We start from the raw sequence: 21,652 nt of genomic DNA, 5'->3' as shown, positions 1-21,652 counted from the left end.
CTAGCGGGAGAGCTTGGGTCTAAACATGGGGACCTTACAGCGATTAGAGGCACTACTCTGGTATAATTAAAGAAATTAAAGTTAGTGTGCTTTACTACCATAGAGGAGACCACTTAAAAGTAATGGTCTTCAGAAAACAAATCATTTGATAAACCATTATTTAATATTCCTTATATAAATATTTGAAGTGTGTGTGCGCTTTACGTGGTCCATCAAACAGATATATTTATAGAAACAAACTCTCTCGTAGTTTAAGTGGGTGGCTCTTAAAAGAGCCTTTGTGTTGAAGTGAACTTGTGTTCGTTTATTTGGACTTGGCGGGCTTCTCGGTCTTCTTGGGCAACAGCACAGCCTGGATGTTGGGCAGCACGCCGCCCTGAGCGATGGTAACACCGCCCAAAAGTTTGTTTAGCTCCTCGTCATTGCGTACCGCCAGCTGCAGATGACGGGGAATGATGCGAGTCTTCTTGTTGTCACGAGCGGCGTTTCCGGCCAACTCCAGGATCTCAGCGGTCAGATACTCGAGCACTGCGGCCAGATAGACGGGAGCACCGGCACCGACACGCTCAGCATAGTTGCCTTTACGGAGAAGTCTGTGAACACGACCGACGGGGAACTGCAGTCCAGCTCTGGATGAGCGAGTCTTGGCCTTCGCTCTCGCCTTACCGCCGGTTTTACCTCTGCCGCTCATTTTAGTTCTGATCTATCAAACACAAACTCAGAAGAGAAATGTAAGTCCTGCAGCTGGAGCCTCTCGTATTTAAACCCGTCTGCCTGTCGCCTATTGGTTGGATTCTGTTAAACCTGTAAACCAATCAGTCAACTTCCCTCCAAACTTTAACCCCACCCTCTCAGTCTTACTGGCATTTTCAGTTAACAGAAATAAAACATTTTATGGTAATTACCAGTGTTAAACAAAATAACAGGATTTTGTACTGCATTGTCGTTTTAGTATTTTTATTCTACGGACCCATAGATATAATATTTATCTTTTCTGTTTTGTTTGTAAATATATTTAATGTTTGTTTCTTTTTGGCAATGCAAAGATCCATTTTAACCATGCCAACAAACCTATTTTTAATTTTTAATTTATTAATAAATTGCTATAGCTATAGTTAAATTCAAGATGAGAAAATCGGATTGCATGCCCTTCTTTAACCAGTTGTTAGCCCTAAATTCACGTAAGTGCTGCTACCAGTCCCAGATTAAAATGGGATCTTGGGAACAACTGACAGTACATAATATATATATATATATAAATATATATATATATATATATATATATATATATATATATATATATATATATATTATGTTCTGTCTCAAGATCCACACCAGTATTGTTTTTGTAAGGTTTGTTTGTAAAACTGCATAAATGTCCTAATATAACTAAGGCCTAGTTCTGCATTAATCTAAACTCTGTCTGGTTATTCACCACTTGATGATAAGAAACAGCCAGCTAAGTGCTTAACTCTGCCGCTCAAGCACAGGTTCATTTAACTGTTCAAATTAAAGTACGTTATAGTGTATATAAACACATCAATAAATGCAGATATGAAACCCTTTTGTGAGGTGGTGGGTGGCTCTTAAAAGAGCCGTTTGTTTCCAGAGCAAAACACCTCAGCTGGTGACTTTACTTCTTTTTGGGTGCGGCCTTTTTAGGCTTGGCCGCTTTAGGCTTTGCCGTCTTGGGCTTCGCAACCTTCGCCTTTTTGGGGCTCTTTGCTGCTTTCTTGGGAGCGGCAGGCTTCTTTGCTTTTTTGGGGCTCTTGGTTGCCTTCTTAGGGCTCTTTGTCGCCTTCTTAGCGGCTGTGGCAGCGGGCTTCTTTGCCTTCTTCTGAGATTTCTTTGCGGCGGTCTTCTTTGCTGCTGCAGCCTTGGGCTTCTTGGCAGCTGCGGGTTTCTTGGCTGCGGGTTTCTTTGCTTTAGGAGCGGCCTTCTTGGTCTCTGCTTGCTTCTTGTTCAGCTTGAATGAGCCAGACGCGCCGGTGCCTTTAGTCTGAACCAAGGTGCCTTTAGTCACCAAACCCTTGATGGCGATCTTGACGCGGGAGTTGTTCTTCTCCACGTCGTAGCCGGCGGCGGCGAGCGCTTTCTTCAGGGCAGCGAGGGACACGCCACTTCTCTCTTTGGAGGCTGTCACAGCTTTGACGACGAGCTCGCTCACGCTCGGACCCGTTTTCTTCGCCTTGGCTGCAGTTTTCTTCTTGGGCGCTTTGGCCGGTGGAGCAGCTGGAGCTGGAGCGGTTTCTGCCATTCTTCTAAATAGATCTGAACTGTCACAAGAACTGAACTCGATCAGTAATGCTGGACTGCCGAGAGGCGCCGCGCACTTATACAACACATGAGAACCTTATAGACTCAATCTGTCTGTGACTGCGCGCCTTCTCGAGTCGCCACCAACTGTGTTTTCTCCTCTGAAATATCGAATAAAAACCGTGGTGTTTTATAAGTTTAGCGAGGTAAAAACAGCGAGAACACAGAGCTGAGATTCAGAGCTTTATTTTGAGACCAAACTACACGACAGTAAATTCTTTATTTTGGCACAATCAGATCAAATGCACGCCGAGCATCAGTCTCTGGAAAAAGCAGTGGACGGATTTCATGTGATTTGTGGTTTTGCAATGATGTTGTAATCTAGATAATTATTTGATTATGTGTCTTTAATAATATTTAGAATCGTTTTTTAGTTTAGTTTATTTATTCCTTCGTTATAACACATCTGTGCCCTTGTTTCCAAGTAGTGTTTGATCATACAGGACACAATATCTATGACTATAAGGGTCTTCCCCAGGGTTTTTTTTTTATAAGGAATGAATTGAAAAAAAAAGTAAATTTCTAACAAATAATATTGATTGATCATAACACGTTTATATTAAATTATGTAATTATTAAAACACAAGTTTAGAAAGAACCAGAATATAAAATGACTAACAGGGAATGGTCTATGTCTTTAATTCATTTGTGACAAGAACTTTGTTGCACCCTAATGTTCCTGTGAGTATCATTGTAAGGTTTTGTAACTCATGTGACCATTTAAAACATTGATATTCCATTATTCTAAATAATATTTATTTTTTTAAGGACAACACTGGAGTTCAATTATGACATAATTTAGCTGCCTGTCTGTTCCAGAAATGAGCTGTGTAGGTTTCAAAATAGTTATCTTCAATCTTAAAACAATCAGATAATGTTTAAATGTTTGTCTTTGTTATTTCATGCATTGGAAATTTAAAAAGTATTAGCACTTTAGTTGACGTACACTGTTTAGATTGTGAAGCCAAAAAAGAGAGATCTTCTGGCTTGATTCCCTCTCCGGATGCAGATACATAAACAAATACAGGTCTTATGATTTACATTTTCAAAGTTCATGAGTTTAGGGGATATGATGGTTCTGTATATATATATATATATATATATATATATATATATATATATATATATATATATATATATATATATATATAGCTAATCATGCCATACTACTCAAGAAACTAGAAAGGCATGTTAAGAAAGCAATTACCTTTTATATCTTTATTTTTTCTGTTAATTGTAACTGGATTAACTTTTCGAGCAAAATGGATTTACGTTGTAAAAGTATGACAAATCTTATTGGTTGTATAGATTAATTTAATTGCTTCTTTATTGTTTTGTCATGTGTCTTTATATATTGCTGGAAACAAATGCACATAAACAATCATCCTACTGTCACGTTCGGGAACACGAGTAAGGACACAAACGCAGGGTTCACACGAAAGGGTAACATTTAATATAAAAAACATGAAATGAAACAAGAGGAACAACACGGGCAGGTACGAACAATGACTACAACACTGGAAACAAACATGACATCAGCGACAATCATCCGGCAAGTGAGTACAACACAAACAGGGGTATAAATACAGACAGACTAATGATGTGCAGGTGTGATGAGGAATCAATGAATTGTCCAGGTGACGTAATCAGGACAGACACAAAACATGACACGGATTTCACCGTGACACCTACATAATGTAAAGAACATTGTGTGAAAATATAACCTTGATATCTTTAATATTAACTGAGTAAGATCATGACAAAGATTGAAATTAATAAGAAATCAAACTTTGATGCTCCTCTGGATTTTACCGACAAGTTCACAGATGTCATTTGTTCTTCATTTTATTACTTTCTTTATAAAGCATTGATTGATTAATTGAACATTTTAATGAAGCAATCATTCAATTACATTAATTATTAGTGTTACTAATTCATCTATGTAGTTTTTATTTTCAAATAAGTAATGTTAAATAGTTAAAATAAGTGTGTTTGTTTGTGTCAATGATTTAGCAACTAAAATTTGAAGTTTATTTAGCAGTCTGTGTTTTTTTTTTTCTTTGATTGCTTGATTCAAAGTCTATATGAAGGTCAAGTCTATATTTATGATATTAAAATGATATTAACATACTGCTATTGTTTTTGACCCTCTGTGCTTTATGAAAATAAAATTAATATTAATAATGAAAATAAAGTCTTGTGTGTTTGGTGAGGTGTTGTGAGGGATCCACGCCTTGCTTCTGTTACCAGGGCTTGACACCAGAAAGATAAAGATCAGATGATTTGCAGAGTAAAATGTGTACAACTGTCAAAAAAAATAAATAAAAAAAAAAATAAGTGGGAAATGCAAAGTTTAAAACAACCAGCAGGGGGAGAAAAATGCTTATAACTACGGAGCCCTTCTCATGACATGGTAAAACTTTTTTTTTAAATCGTGGCCACGAATTAGCAATTCGTTACCACGAATTAGTAAATCGTGCGCACGTTTTAGTAATTCGTTCCCTCATTTAAGCTAAATCGTGCGCACGATTTAGTAATTTGTTCCCTCGTTTAAGCTAAATCGTGTGCACGTTTTAGTAATTTGTTCCCTCGATTAAATTAAATCGTGCCCACATTTTATTAACTCGTTCCCTCGATTAAGTTAAATCGTGCCCACGTTTTATGAATAAGTGCCCAGAATTTCATTTAAACCATCGGAATAGTGACGCTTATCGCAGCTCAATGCATTAATACATTGCTATTAAGTATAAAATTTAGGGGTGACCCCGAATAGTCGAAGATTCGATGCATCGATAGGAGAAGCCTGATTCGACTACCAATCTCACAGTCCAATCGTCGCAGATGTGTTATGAAATGAGGATCATTCAATTTTAGCCGTATATGGGTTCACACATTATCTGATTTCACATATAACAGCTTTCTCACAATATATTAATATACAGCATATTATTATAATGCTGCAAATAATATGTGAAGTAACAGCTTTCAATAAATATTTTTAAAATGCGTTAATAAATCCAACATCCCCTGTGACCGGGCTACACGGAGGTTTCTTAGTTAATAAAACATTGCCTCTTTGTTTCTACATTTAAAAGACAAAGCTGGCAATTATATTATGGCTATAGATTTCTATTCTTTCAATAATTTATTTTATTTTATTTATAAATCACTCTGGGTTATCTGATTTGATTTAACTATTTGGCTTGTGTTTTGTTTCTGTGCACTTGAGGCATTTTGAATATTTGTTCTGCACCTTGTTACTTCTGATGACCTTATTTTATTTAAAAAATGTATCTATTATAAAACGTAAATTCTGATCTAATTTAAGTCTGTAAATTTTGGATAGCTTTTCGTTGTATCAATGTTGCGCTACTGCGTGGTGGCCATGCTTGCGCATGTAATTTAGCCGAACAGGCTAGGTGCTCTGCCTCTCATATTTAGGAGTTCATCAAGCTAAACATTAAAAAACGGATGTTTTTCGACGGGAATAAGTTTTTAAAATGTATTTATCATACATTTTGGTTATCTTGTCAAAAGGTAAACTACAAAACAGGTAAGCCGTTATTTAAAATTTCGGTGATGAAACGGAAACTATCTGCACCGAACCTATTTCTGCCTGACTTTTCTTGTGATTTAATATTATGGTTGGTGTTCACTTTTAAATGATAGCAAAGAGATTCCTGAAATAAATAATATCATCAGGTCTTTCTGTATCTAAAGTGAATACAGAGAGGATCAAAGTCAGAGCAAGCAAACAGGTATTTCTGTGCTAAATAATAACGCATAGTGTCTATAAAATCATTAATTTCAGTGTTTTTCATGTTATAAATTAACGTTTAATGAATTGTAAATAAAGATTAGTTTTTATCATTTACAGTCACAATCACAAATTATTTGTCATTTCTCATTTGTCGGGTTTTTTTTTTGGTCATGACTGCTTTGACGCGCTATATCTCCAAATTAAATAAAAACACTGAATTAGCCGAGGTTTCCAAGGCAGAATCACCTTTGTTATTTTTTTAGGTTTAGTTATCAAAATGTATTTTTGTGTGATGTTCTGTAGATCTTGGCTTTAAAATGTTATGAGGAATAAATAAACAAATGTTGCCTTATGTATTTTACCTTAAAAAAAATAAATATATAAATGCATCGTCAGTTTTGTCTTCGTTCATCACTTGAAAGACAGTTTTGGTCCCTTTAACAGATAGTTGTTTATGTGTGCTGCTTGTGAAAGAAAATAAAAGTTAACAATTTGTACCTGGTCTGGCCCCCTCCCAACCCATGCAGACAAACATAGATATGATTCGACTATCGGTCGACTATGGAAAGATTCGACAATTCTGATTCAAATACGTAAATCCTTAGTCGAGGACACCCCTAATAAAATTCATACACCTTAGGCTCGTGTATATATACAGTTTTATTAACTCCTTCCCAGAATTACATAAAAAATATTGGGACATAACGTGAGCTAACGCATCGATACAGTGCTATATAAGAATCAAATTCATACATCTTGGGTCTTAAACAGTTTTATTAATTCCTGCTCGGAATAATAAAAAATAAACCATCGGGGCATTAACATGACGCTTAACGCATAAATACAGTATGTAAAGATCAAGATTGATCTATATACCTTATTAATGAGCCAAACTTCATATACAGTTTTATTAATTCCTGTGCAGAATTAAAAAAAACTTAACACAACCGACATTAACATGACGCTTAATGCAAAATCACTTTATTAATAAGTCACATAGTTCGTTTTATTTATTCCTGCACAGAATTAAAAAACATATTGGGACATTAACTGGCTCATGATACAGTGCTATGTAAGGATCAAATTCATACACCTTGGGTCTTATACGGTTTTATTAATTCGTGCACAGTAGGCCATTAAAAAGTAGGGACATTAATGTGACGCCTAACGCATTAATACAGTCAGGGGCGGAGTGGGACCAAAAAATCTATCGGGAAATTCCGTATACCACCGGCCCTCCGTGGTAAAAAAAAAAAAGGTCTTGTATTTAAACTAGGGTATACAAATCGTAATCAATCTGCAAAAAAAAAAACATTTTCATAATAATAATAAAATCATTAAATCATGGATAATTTTCCTAAATGAGTAACTATACAAAATTATACCTGTTCGAAAGACGGAGTTGCGCACCTGTCAATCAGCTATTACATAACAGAGCCAGGCCAGAGATGAACGTGTTCATGAATAATGTGTGCATCTTTTAGGGGTGTCCTCGACTAAGGATTTACGTATTTGAATCAGAATTGTCGAATCTTTCCATAGTCGACCGATAGTCGAATCATATCTATGTTTGTCTGCATGGGTTGGGAGGGGGCCAGACCAGGTACAAATTGTTAACTTTTATTTTCTTTCACAAGCAGCACACATAAACAACTTTCTGTTAAAGTGACCAAAACTGTCTTTCAAGTGATGAACGAAGACAAAACTGACGATGCATTTATATATTTATTTTTTTAAGGTAAAATATATAAGGCAACATTTGTTTATTTATTCCTCATAACATTTTAAAGCCAAGATCTACAGAACATCACACAAAAATAAATTTTGATAACTAAACCTAAAAAAATAACAAAGGTGATTCTGCCTTGGAAACCTCGGCTAATTCAGTGTTTTTATTTAATTTGGAGATATAGCGCGTCAAAGCAGTCATGACCAAAAAAAAAAACCCGACAAATGAGAAATGACAAATAATTTGTGATTGTGACTGTAAATGATAAAAACTAATCTTTATTTACAATTTATTAAACTTTAATTTATAACAAGAAAAACACTGAAATTAATGATTTTATAGACACTATGCGTTATTATTTAGCACAGAAATAGCTACCTGTTTGCTTGCTCTGACTTTGATCCTCTCTGTATTCACTTTAGATACAGAAAGACCTGATGATATTATTTATTTCAGGAATCTCTTTGCTATCATTTAAAAGTGAACACCAACCATAATATTAAATCACAAGAAAAGTCAGGCAGAAATAGGTTCGGTGCAGATAGTTTCCGTTTCATCACCGAAATTTTAAATAACGGCTTACCTGTTTTGTAGTTTAACTTTTGACAAGATAACCAAAATGTATGATAAATACATTTTAAAAACTTATACCCGTCGAAAAACATCCGTTTTTTAATGTTTAGCTTGATGAACTCCTAAATATGAGAGGCAGAGCACCTAGCCTGTTCGGCTAAATTACATGCGCAAGCATGGCCACCACGCAGTAGCGCAACATTGATACAACGAAAAGCTATCCAAAATTTACAGACTTAAATTAGATCAGAATTTACGTTTTATAATAGATACATTTTTTAAATAAAATAAGGTCATCAGAAGTAACAAGGTGCAGAACAAATATTCAAAATGCCTCAAGTGCACAGAAACAAAACACAAGCCAAATAGTTAAATCAAATCAGATAACCCAGAGTGATTTATAAATAAAATAAAATAAATTATTGAAAGAATAGAAATCTATAGCCATAATATAATTGCCAGCTTTGTCTTTTAAATGTAGAAACAAAGAGGCAATGTTTTATTAACTAAGAAACCTCCGTGTAGCCCGGTCACAGGGGATGTTGGATTTATTAACGCATTTTAAAAATATTTATTGAAAGCTGTTACTTCACATATTATTTGCAGCATTATAATAATATGCTGTATATTAATATATTGTGAGAAAGCTGTTATATGTGAAATCAGATAATGTGTGAACCCATATACGGCTAAAATTGAATGATCCTCATTTCATAACACATCTGCCACGATTGGACTGTGAGATTGGTAGTCGAATCAGGCTTCTATCGATGCATCGAATCTTCGACTATTCGGGGTCACCCCTAAATTTTATACTTAATAGCAATGTATTAATGCATTGAGCTGCGATAAGCGTCACTATTCCGATGGTTTAAATGAAATTCTGGGCACTTATTCATAAAACGTGGGCACGATTTAACTTAATCGAGGGAACGAGTTAATAAAATGTGGGCACGATTTAATTTAATCGAGGGAACAAATTACTAAAACGTGCACACGATTTAGCTTAAACGAGGGAACAAATTACTAAATCGTGCGCACGATTTAGCTTAAATGAGGGAACGAATTACTAAAACGTGCACACGATTTACTAATTCGTGGTAACGAATTGCTAATTCGTGGCCACGATTTAAAAAAAAAGTTTTACCATGTCATGAGAAGGGCTCCGTATATAACAGAACAATCAGGATTTGTAAAATTACTGGCACCGGATTATTTAAATCTCCAGTTTACCTGTGTTTTTGAAGCTTTGTTTGTGTTTACACTGCACAATATAACATGTGGTCATGTTTAGTGTGTAAAACCGAACATTATTTTTTCACACAATTTACTTATCTGTAAGTAAATTGTTTTCACTGTCCTCAAAATGGGCTGATGTCTTCCTTGTTCTTGTTCTATAAAGTCCCTCCTTCAGAAGTACGTATTGAGTTCTGATTGTGTAGCTTGTGTGGTGTGTTGTGATTGTGTAGCTTGTTTGGTGTGTTTTGATTGGACAGCAGCTTAACTTAGACAGAGCCGTTTCAGGGGTGCGTTTTCCGAAAGCATCGTTAGCCAACTACTGTCGTAAGTTTTGTCGTTACTGATTAAGTTCAACGATTTGGTGTTTCCCGAAAATATAGTTCAAATGAAAATTTGCAAGCTGCATCGCAAACTTGTGTGGGTTGAATGAGAGCTCTTCGCCTGTCGTTAGAAGCATATTTCCTTGTTATTATTATATGTAGACCTACGTTGATCATGCTTTTAAACAAAATGAGCAAAAAACATATTGTACATTCTATATCCATCATTCTAAATATATACAAATTTTCTTTTACGTCTTTAAGTTTGTAAACAGAATTAAAGCACTGCATTTGAAACTGCGCATTTGCGCAGCCTACGAGCTTTAAGACCCTGGGGAATCCCTGGGATGAATGGTGTAAGAGGGAACTCTAACATTAATTAAATATTATGAAAATAAACAACAGATAACTAAATCACAATAACAAAATCTGTCTTTCAATGCAATGCATTCTATGAAAATGGTGGCTTTCCTGTCCCAGCCCCAACCACCAGGAAAAACACTTAAAATTGTCAGATAATGACACAAAATATATGTTTTTTGTTTTAATTGAAGTGTTTTATTATTAATAAAGAAAGAAAAAGAACAAGAAAAAAAGAAAAAAAGAAAAAAAAATTTTCTGTCTTTGTGAAACATGGCATCAGCCCAATGACTATCTCAATCTAAATATGTGTGCTTTGCCTGGTTACACTTATTTTGACCGTCCGCGACTCACGGGCCGTGGTGGCGGTCTTGCTGTCATTTATAGAGCTGATGTTGGAGTAACGGAGGTTACACTACCGTGTTTCTCATCATTTGAATGCCTGGCTTTCAAGCTGACTGGTCTCTCATCTGTTCTTGTGTTAAACCTGTATCGTCCTCCAAAACCTAACTCTGCATTTTTATCTGAATTTACTGAGTATTTGACACTTGCTAGTGCGCTCTGTCCAGTTATTCTTTTAACTGGCGATCTAAATATTCATGTTGACAATTTGGCTTGCAATAATGCTGTGTGCCTCATGGATGCATTAGAATGTTTTAATTTCACTCAGCATGTTAACTTTCCGACACACAAACATGGACATACATTGGATCTGGTCTGCACTTCAGGAGTAGCTATTGAACAACTAGAGTGTACTGATGTATGTATAAGTGATCATAAGCTCATTACGTTCAATTTGACCCCTCCTTCTTTGCAGACTGTGAAAGAACCAGAGATGTATAGTAACGAAGTAGAACTACTTCACTACTGTACTTAAGTACTAAAAGACAGTATCTGTACTCTACTGAAGTATTATTTTTTTCTCCTACTTCCACTTTTACTTCAGTACATTTTTTCTTTGAGTTTAATACTTTTACTCCAATACATTTTTTATGTGCTGCATAGTTACTCTCAAATGTTACGAATCATGGTCACATGGTGGTCTGAACCAATTGGAGATAGTAAAGGGCGACCCCTCCCAACCTCTCACTCACAAATATGAGCCAGGGTTGTTGACAAATGTGAAGCGAAGAGAGAACCAAAGTGCGCGAGAAAGACAGAGAGAGAGAGAATGCGCAAGAAAGGGCGAGTGTGCGCGAAAGAAGGAAACCTAAATTCAATGAAACACCTTGTACCTTTACCTATTACCATTTTATCGACTAATATTTCATTAATTCTGAATTCTCTATCGCCATATCAGTTAAATTAATCTGAATTATCTGAACATTCATGTCCTTGTACTCCTGCTACAGCCAAAGGAATTGTAAGTGTCCTTTAGCTTAAACATTTGAAATAATATAAACAATATTATATTCAAACTTTTGACTATTTTCTTTAATAACTACATTACACAATACTTGTACTTTTACTTTCAGTACTTGAGTAGTATATTTTAAAATAAACTACTTGCAATACTTAAGTACAAAGCATGTTTAATACTTTAGTACTTCCACTTAAGTGCTGTGCTTAAAGAGCACTTCAACTTCTACTCAAGTCACTTTTTTGATAGAGCACTTGTACTTTTACTCAAGTCTGGGTCGCTAGTACTTTATACATCTCTGGAAAGAACGTGTTGTCTGTTTTAGGAAAATCGGCGATATTGATTTTGATCTTTTACATCGTACTGTGGGTGACTTGCCAATTACGGCTTCCGTTGACGAGTATAACGCTGCTTTTTCATCTATTTTGGATGAATTTGCCCCTCTGAAAAAACGTGTTGTGTCTTTTAAGAGATCATCTCCTTGGTATACATCTGAGTTACGTAAATTAAAGGCGCTAGGCAGACAGTTGGAGCGGAAATACAAAAAAACTGGTCTAACTGTTCACAGATTAATGTTTGATCAGCATCAGATTGAGTACCAAAATGCTCTTAAAGCTGCAAAAGGGGCATATTATTCCAATATCATTGCTAATGAAATCCATAATCCCCGTGTTTTGTTTAGAACAGTTAACAATTTAATTAAACCTCCCAGTGATTTGAACTGCTCTACCACTGAGCAGTGTAATGCATTTCTCAATAATTTTTCAACAAACATTGAGAATATTTATAATGTGATTGCTTGTGAAGATGCTCCTGAGCTTGTTGAGGTGCATCCTCCCAATCTCTCTGGGATTGCTTTTTCAAGTTTTAGTGTTGTTAACTCTGATCTTATTTCTAAACTTGTTTTGTCCATGAACTCTACTACTTGCATACTGGATCCACTCCCTACGACTGTTTTAAAAAGTTGTCTGCCTGTCATTTTACCTCACATTACTACTATTGTAAATGCTTCACTTAATTCAGGGAATGTCTTTTCTGCTTTAAAAATGGCCGCAGTACGCCAGTTCTTAAAAAAATGGGAGTGATTTAACTGATCTGGCAAATTATCGACCCATTTCTAATTTACCTTTTCTGGCAAAAGTGCTCGAGCGTGTGGTTGTTGGCCAACTCCATACTCACCTCCGTACTAATAGCCTATTAGAAAGATTTCAATCTGGGTTTAGATCTGGACACAGTAGGGGAGAGCGGGGTATGTTGTCACACTTTTCACACTGTCTAACATTTACTGAGCACCATACATCAAAATGGTATAAATCTCATACCAAATGAAAGAAGGAAGTCTTGGGCACATATGTTGTATTCATAACATCTTTATATCTTATCTCATTACAGAGTTGTAGACTGTTGAATAGTGACTGTGCACTTGTGACAATTTGCCCCATCGGAGGGTAAGTTGTCACACTAGGGCGGGTAAGTTGTCACACTAGATTATCTAAAAATAAGAACACAACTACTTAATTGTGAATATTGATTTTAATTTTTAAACTCAAACCAAACTGGAAATATAAACATCCGTGCCTGGAGAATCTGGAAAAACAATTATTTCAATCCAAATAATGCACATTTCAATTAAGTGGCAAGACCACTTTACTTTGAACTTTGGTTCAAATGTTCTATGGCTTTCACATAAAACCAGATAACTGAATGGAACGCTGCAGATAACTTGCTTAACTTAACATGTTTAACCTCTGAACAAAACAGATGCCCTGTATGACTAATAGGACTCATCTCCAGAATCACAATTCTGACACACATAAATTGCCTTGCCTGAGGTGCAAGCATCATGGGCCCAATTGTTGCATTTTACACATTTTACCCAGGTCTCCTTTGGACGACTCTTTGAAAATGGCTCTACACAGACGAGGCAGAAGCACTCTTCATCATCTGATGATGACTCTTGCATGATTTTTCTTCCTTCCTTCCTTCCTTCCTTCAAACAACTTATTGCAATTAGAAAGAAATTACAATATCACAATTTATCATGTTTTCTGAGCATGTTCGATGTGTTTGTTTGTACAGGGGCAAGTAGTCACATGTGACGACTTGCCCCAAAGTCATTGAGACAACTTGCCCCATACTTACTTGTGTGCTAATGTTGTCTAAATCTCAAGTTTAGCTCATCATATCACTTTAGCTAAAGTATCAAAAGACACTTTACGGTCTCCTCTATTTTGTGCAAAATAATCATTTTAAACATTCACACCTAACAAAGTTGTATTGCATAAAATGTAAAGTGATTTTTTTTTACTTTTTAAGCAGAAAAATAAGAAAATTGTGCTAACCTCAGATTACAGTGATCTTGACCACATGTGAACAGGAAGTTGACTATAGAAGAAGAAGTCACATAAAGTGGCTATTTGATTTTTAAGATAGAGCCTGTAGTGTTGGAGTTATGAACAGTGTGACAACTTACCCGTGTGACAACTTACCCCGCTCTCCCCTACAGAGACTGCATTGGTCAGAGTTCTCAATGATCTCCTTGTTATAGCTGACTCTGGGGCTTGTGGTATTTTGGTCATGTTAGACCTTACTGCTGCATTTGATACCATTTGTCACAGTATATTATTGGACAGATTGCATAAGTGGACCGGTCTGTCTGGAACTGTGTTAACTTGGTTTAAATCTTACCTCTCAGAACGCTCCCAATTTGTCTATCTGGGTTCAAATAGATCTCAGACTGCTCCACTGTGTCAGGGTGTCCCTCAGGGGTCAGTTTTGGGTCCTATTTTATTTAGTGTTTATATGTTGCCCCTTGGGCAGATTATTCGGAAGCATGGCCTGAGCTATCACTGCTACGCAGACGACACCCAGATTTATATAAGCTCTCAGCCTGATTTTAATTCTTCCTCCTCTAAACTGTCTGACTGTTTGCTGGAAATTAAAGGGTGGATGAAACTCAATTTCCTAAGACTGAATTGCTCCAAAACTGAAGTATTATTAATTGGCACTCCTTTGAATGTTAGTAAATGTGAGGATTTTAAGATTACAGTAGACAATACTCAATTGTCCCCTTCTGGCCAGGTTCGCAACTTGGGCGTGATTTTTGATGCCCAGCTAACTTTTAATTCACATTTTAAAAATATAACAAAGGTTGCTTTTTTCCATCTGAGGAATATTGCGCGCATCAGACCGTTTCTCTCTAGGCCTGACGCAGAGAGGCTCATTCATGCTTTCATCACGTCAAGGCTTGATTATTGTAATTCTCTTTTTGCTGGTCTACCAGCTAACTCCATTAAGAAGTTGCAATATATACAGAACTCTGCTGCACGTGTTTTGACCCACACATCATCACGCCATCACATAACACCTGTACTCCAACAACTTCACTGGCTTCCAGTTCAGTCGCGTATTGTTTTTAAAATTTTGATTTTAACCTATAAAGCAGTACATGGGTTGGCTCCAGATTACATCTGTGAGTTAATTACTCCATCCATTCCTGCTCGCTCTCTCCGCTCTGCTGGCTCTCTTTCTCTGTTGCAGCCTCATTGTAAATTAAAAACCATGGGGGGCAGGGCCTTCTTCTATAAGGCACCAAAGCTATGGAATGCATTACCTGCGTCTATCAGGGATGCTGCTTCTATGGACTGTTTTAAGAAACTTCTTAAGACACATCTTTTTAGTCATGCTTTTAATGCATAAACTTATGTATTTGTTTTATCCTTTTTACTGTAATGCTTTATTGTTTGATTATTTTGTATGTATGTTGTAGCGCTTTGAGTTTGAGAAAGGCGCGTTATAAATAAAATTTATTATTATTATTATTATATGTAAGACAGTTAAATTGCAAACCATTTTATATATATATTGTAGAACACGGTCAGTACCATGAAATTGGGCTATGGGCGGGCCTGGACGGGCCTGGACGGGCCTGGGCCCACCCAGATTGACAGCTGGCCCGCCCAATCAGAAATGTAAAAAACATACTACTCTGTATAGTTAGACATGGATACTACTTCATATGGTGTATTTTATCTATTGCATGTTATGTTAAAAACAGTAAAATTATAAGTAAGCCTGATAACTATTAAAAAACTATTATAAAGAAGTTGAATGTTGCGTTACATTATGGTTCTTATGAGAAAAATATTCCCGAGCAGCTATCAGCAATAATCACTGAGAACTTTTTTTGCAAGCAAGTGGAAAACGTATTTTGAATAACAACACGTTATCAATATGTGCTGCGCGCTTTCCTCTCAATAAAATAAACACACAACAAATATGACAGCGGGGTTTAAAAATAGAAAGAAAACATCTGATCACAGTGATGTTGTTTGATATAGCCTACCAGCTCTCTAACTCAGCACTATAAGTCACGCCACATTTATTGCTACACTTTATACAATATAGCCTATTGCTTTTAAGCAACAAATAGCCTATCATAACTACTTATAAGCCTACTGTGTAATTGAGACATTAATTTAAGAAATGCATTAAAAGCAGAAAGACGTAGGCTGCGGAAATATAGTGGGTTCACTTCAATCCACACCACAGACATTCTTGGTTTGCTTCTTATTTATTAAATCAAGGCAATTGTTTGATTAAACATTGATTCATATTAAGATACAATTTATACAAAACGAAATTCACTTTAAAGAAAGTCGTTTACAAAACAAACCTATGCAGGGCTCGCAAAATCTCTACCCCGACGTCCCGGGGCTATGGCGAATTCCTGTCGGGCTACAAAAGTGTATCTGCGCCCTGCCGTCGGGCGGAGGAAAAAATATTGTAATGTGTTTGCATTCTCTTAGATTTAGTAAGGTAATTATATTGTATGTAATTCGGTGTTATCTTGTTAGTCTTTGCTATCCCCACTAACAAGTGAAACTGTCAGGAAATGAAGTGAAAGCATAATTAAACCCATTATTCCTTTTGTGTTCACATCTGATACAAGATGTGGCCTTTAAAAATGCGCGTCTCTGAGAGCAGAATGCCGCGGAGACTTCCGAAATTCTGCGAGATCCCGCAGAAGGGGAGTTCGGTTGGGGACGCAGGAAATATAAAAACCTGTAGAGGGCAGGCGTGTTTCATGTAGGCCATACTGACGACAATGTGTGTGCTCGACTTCATGCTTAGCGTATACTGTATGATATTGAAGTAACATGACACGGATTATCAATGTTTAGGCGATAGACTTTGATGTCATACAAATGCATGCTTTTTGGCAAACATTTTGTTGGCGAAGTTTTCTTTTGCCAGTTACATAAACAGTCACATACTGTATTCTTCATAAAAATCGGACTCAAACGCGCATCATTTGTCTTATTTTTTCCGTGTACTTACAGTAGAACAGACGTGATGTATGATAATCGAGTCTTATAACAAAATAATTCGCGAAGACCTTTGAAGAGACCGAGCGCATTTACGCAATATCATTAACTAGTTTATCTAATTTTACATTTAGTTCATTTTTGCATCTGAACGTTTTAATAGCTTTAACATGGTTGTGTTGCACTTTTCTGCATTACTGAACAGTAGGCTACTTTTTATATTATCATGTTTCCCTTTACATGGTATGAAACACGATAAAAAGTATGCAATGGTGTTTAATACATTTCACTGAGAATTTGTATAATATGTTATACTTTTGTACTAAGGAAATAAAATCATATTGTGAGTGTAAATATTCATAAATTGGAGGAGTTTCTGAGGTGTTTGTCATCGGCAAAATGTGCAGTTTCTTTGTTGATGATTAAAAACCGTTGGCTATATGATTGTTTAAAATTGACATTTTTTCTACTTATTATTAATTTATTTTTTGCCTACATTTACTCAAATAATATCAATGTGAAAATATAAGTAATTCATACTTCAAGTTAGGCGTAAAACTTACACATTTTTGATGTCAAATAGAAATAATAATAATTTGAAATATGCAATTATTACAGTTTAAAAAACTTAAATATATTACTCTGACCTTTTTAAATATATTGACTAAAATAATCTGTAAATGTAATACTTATATTATTAAGGCGTATACATCAAATAATATATGTACATTTTACACAAAATATCTGTTCTATTTTAAGTAATTTATTTTCCAACTAAAAAAATCGCATAACTGCATTAAGAGATTTTATTAAGTTACTTTAATCATGTATTTTAGAGATATTTACAAAGCCACTGAATCATTTTTAACAGTGTGTACATTATGACCTTACGGTAGACTATTATTAAATGCATATAAATAAAAATATGTAAAACTAAATAAAAAATATATCATACACGGACTGTATGTAAGCATACGTTTTCTTGTTCGGTGCACGTGGGTTTAAATGCCGTTTTTCTAAAGAAGAATTTTAAAACTTTATTGGTGGTAGTTGAGAAGAATTCCTTTTTCCATTTCTAAATCATTTTGAGCGCAATATAAATATATCATATTTTTATTCTTATTATATAAGAATACGCAATTTTTACAACATTTTTAACATATGGAAAATATACGTTAAGCATGTTGTGTGAATTTCCTAATTACAAGCTTTTGATGAAATTGCACCAAAACTAAACGTGCATAAAAACATAAAAAAGTAATTTAAATAAGCGAAAAATCTTTTTTATGAGCTCAAAATGTTGAATATAATGTGCTATTGCTGAAAATTGCCCATCTCTAAAGGAGAATATTCATCTTTAAAGTTGAAGAAACAAAAAAGTACTGATAAGCATTCTCAAATATATATATTCTGCAAGCACTCAGTTGAGAAGAATTCCTTTTTCCATTTCTAAATCATTTTGAGCGCAATATAAATGTATCATATTGTTATTCTTATTATATAAGAATACGCAATTTTTACAACATTTTTAACATATAGAAAATATACGTTAAGCGTGTTGTGTGTATTTCCTAATTATAAGCTTTTGATGAAATTGCACCAAAACTAAACGTGCATAAAAACATAAAAAAAATCATTTAAATAAGCGAACAATCTTTTTTATGAGCTCAAAATGAATATTCTTCTTTAGAGATGGGCAATTTTCAGCAATAGATGTGCTATTGCTGAAAATTGCCCATCTCTAAAGAAGAATATTCCTCTTTAAAGTTAAAGAAACAAAAAAGTACTGATAAGCATTCTCAAATATATATATTCTGCAAGCACTCATTTATCCATAATGATGTAATTTATTTTTTAATAACATATTGTCGCTGTCGGGCAAAGATACTCTCTGGACACCAAGACCATGTTCAAGAATAACAAAATATTGGCCATTTGAAACTCGAAAGTCATCACTTTATTTTGTCCCATTGTTTTCCATTTTGCGGGTGATAAAACTCCTGTGCGCGTCGTTCAAATTCATTGAAATTTTGTTCACTTGTAGTTTAGCAAGTATGTATAATACAATTTCAATAATGTTTTTACACTGCACATCGTCTGAGGAAATCCGAAGTTGCGTCGAGGGGAACCAAGCTGACAGCCGCGACAGCAGAGATTGTCACGTAGCCTACCTACAAAAGGGTACCTGCAGCGATATCATTCTGGCTTGGTGGGATGTCAGCCAGCGAGAGTCCTCTGATTCTGACCTTGTTCTTTTACTCCTCAGAGTCTAAAACCAGGAGGGCATATTAAGTATTCATTGTATTTTCATTTTAACAGAGCAGCTATGGTTGCGCGTTTCACACACCTCTCCAAACCACGTTGTTAACACTATGCTTGTTCGACTTCATGCGGCGCCACAAGAACCGACAGCCGGATGACGTCAGAGTACCGCGAGAATGATTCAAGAAATCATATTTCGCCTCGCTCTCGCGATACTGTGACGTCTTCCGGCTGTCGATTCTCGGGGCGCCGCATGAAGTCGAACAAGCCTATTGACAGCAGCAAAAGCTACGCATGCGCTTTTAACTTGTAAAACTCAAAGGTGTATGGGTAATGTAGTCTCTGCTCTCGGTGGGACGAATTAGGTAGCTTGCATTGTGAAGGGCGCTTTGAAAAGCGGCAGCGCAGCCAAAGGATTAAATTAAGCCTCTGATTTAAACAGATGTGCAAATGAGCGTTTTGGTACGCTAGAAGTACGTTCTGGGCGCAGGGAGAGGTGGTGGTACGCAAGAGCTATATTTGGAAGTGGCGGTACTGAGTACTGGCGCCTACCGGCCCACATTAAAGCACTGGCGGTAGCAAAGGTAGACGGCCCTTTGAAAAGCAAAAGAAAGCTGATAAAAATGAGAAACCCACACTGAAATAAATTGGAGTATTAGACTACTTAACAAAATCTAAACATTTTTCACTCAGAAAAGGCTAGTAAATATAAACAAAATTATCAGCAGCTTTAACTTTATTACTTTTTTAATTTTAATTCACTCTTTGTTTCAGCGATGTTTATAAATATACTATATTTTTGCATTTTGATTACAAACTGTTCTACACTGAAAAGAAACTAATGTAATCTTCATGATTTAATCACGTAAAACACAAGTCTAAACACAAGCACCACTTTTCTGAATGATGATAATCACAAACATCCCAGAGTTTGTAAACCAATTGTTTGTAAACATATTTAATGCTAACTACTTAAAAATTCAGAAAATATTTTTTACAGTGTAATAAAAAGACATGAAGGAAGTTAATTCCAAAATGTAATTAATTGTACATGGTTTAGCTGCTTGTTTTAGCAGCTACCAGTGACACAAGAGTCAAGAAATTAAAAACCACCCACCCCTAGGTCTGCCAATTCTTTGCCAACCCCCAATGCTAATCGATCACCTCATCATCAGGGAATCAAAAGAAAACCGGTTTATCCAGTTTTCACCAGCGCGTTGGGTTTTAATTTCAACCCTTGCAGTTTCTTTGTTAAAATGCAATTTAAGCAAATAGGCCTAATACATACGCTGTATGTTATTTTAAATGAATGTTTATAACTTATAAAATTAAGTGGATATCAGGTAACTTAATTTGACATATGTTGATATAACCTAGGCTCTCAAGTCCCACCATGAGACAGACGCATTTCTGTCAGTTCACACGCTCACACACCAAACCTTGTAAGCTATTTATCACGCTGAGAAGTAAAATAGAACTTTTCCTGCTATACAAGTAATAAAGGAGGTGCTGGTATACAGAGCATTTCTGTCGAGTTTAGCAGTACATTTTTTAGGTGTGGTCAACTTTACGCAGCGCCACAAGAACCGACAAGCAGATGACATCAGAGTACCACGAGAAATAAAGCGGAGGAGGTTGGTTTTAAATCGCCCTCGCGGTACTCTGATGTCATCCACTCATGTTTGAGTCTGTATCAGATGAAAATACAGATTTTGAGGAACAACTTATTGTTTGGAGATTGTCAATGGACGTTTCTGAGTGGTATGTTTGTTTTTTCAGTGTGGACCTGCAAAACGCCAAATGCATAAAAATTAATTAATATTGTAATGTCTTAGCATGATATGTTTTCTAAAATGTTTAAAAATGAACAAATCAGTTGTGCGAAACTACACAGAATTTTTTTTTGTTATGAAACATGTTCAATGGTTACAGTGCCTCATGGTGGGGTTGAACCCCTGGTTCAGTTTACCCCATCTGGTTCACTTTGCCCCACAGCCACCGTTTTGGGAAACTGCCTAGCTTAGTAATTCAGGCTAATCTTTAGCTAAATCATTCACATGGTTTTATACATTAGCCTATCACCAATATTTATGGTATAAATATTTAGACCTGGATAAATCTACTTTGACATAACAGCCATTATACCTGGTATGTATACATTTTACTTAACACAGTCTCACCCCATTTCGTCAATATTTGACGACACTTGACCATTCGTCATATGTTGACGTGAAGGGTATACCTTTCGCGTCATTTTTTGACGAACTGGGGACTTCAATACTATTACGTCCGTTGCATTCTCTTTCCTATTTTATTACCATTTGCGCGTCGGTTTAGGGTTAGATTACGCAAAATTAAACAGTGTACGCGAAATTAAACAGTGTACGCGAAATTAAACAGTTGTCA

At 35.8% G+C, this 21,652-nt stretch overlaps 2 protein-coding genes across 2 annotated transcripts; both read right to left on the bottom strand.

The window, feature by feature from the left end:
* Positions 1-304: 304 nt before the first annotated feature.
* Positions 305-712, bottom strand: LOC135752577 (histone H2A). Its single transcript, XM_065271075.2, has one exon. It carries the CDS (start codon positions 689-691, stop codon positions 305-307), a length of 387 nt encoding a protein of 128 aa, XP_065127147.2. The 5' UTR covers positions 692-712.
* A 921-nt stretch (positions 713-1,633) lies between these two features.
* LOC135752551 (histone H1-like) lies at positions 1,634-2,392 on the bottom strand. The gene has a single exon (XM_065271051.2). It carries the CDS (start codon positions 2,255-2,257, stop codon positions 1,634-1,636), a length of 624 nt encoding a protein of 207 aa, XP_065127123.2. The 5' UTR covers positions 2,258-2,392.
* Between the last annotated feature and the right edge of the window lie 19,260 nt (positions 2,393-21,652).

The sequence above is a fragment of the Paramisgurnus dabryanus genome, chromosome 1, assembly GCF_030506205.2.
Source record: "Paramisgurnus dabryanus chromosome 1, PD_genome_1.1, whole genome shotgun sequence".
Classification (NCBI taxonomy): domain Eukaryota; kingdom Metazoa; phylum Chordata; class Actinopteri; order Cypriniformes; family Cobitidae; genus Paramisgurnus; species Paramisgurnus dabryanus.
The sequence above is the reverse complement of the archived record's forward strand: the minus strand, read 5'-3'. Positions and strand labels throughout refer to the sequence as shown.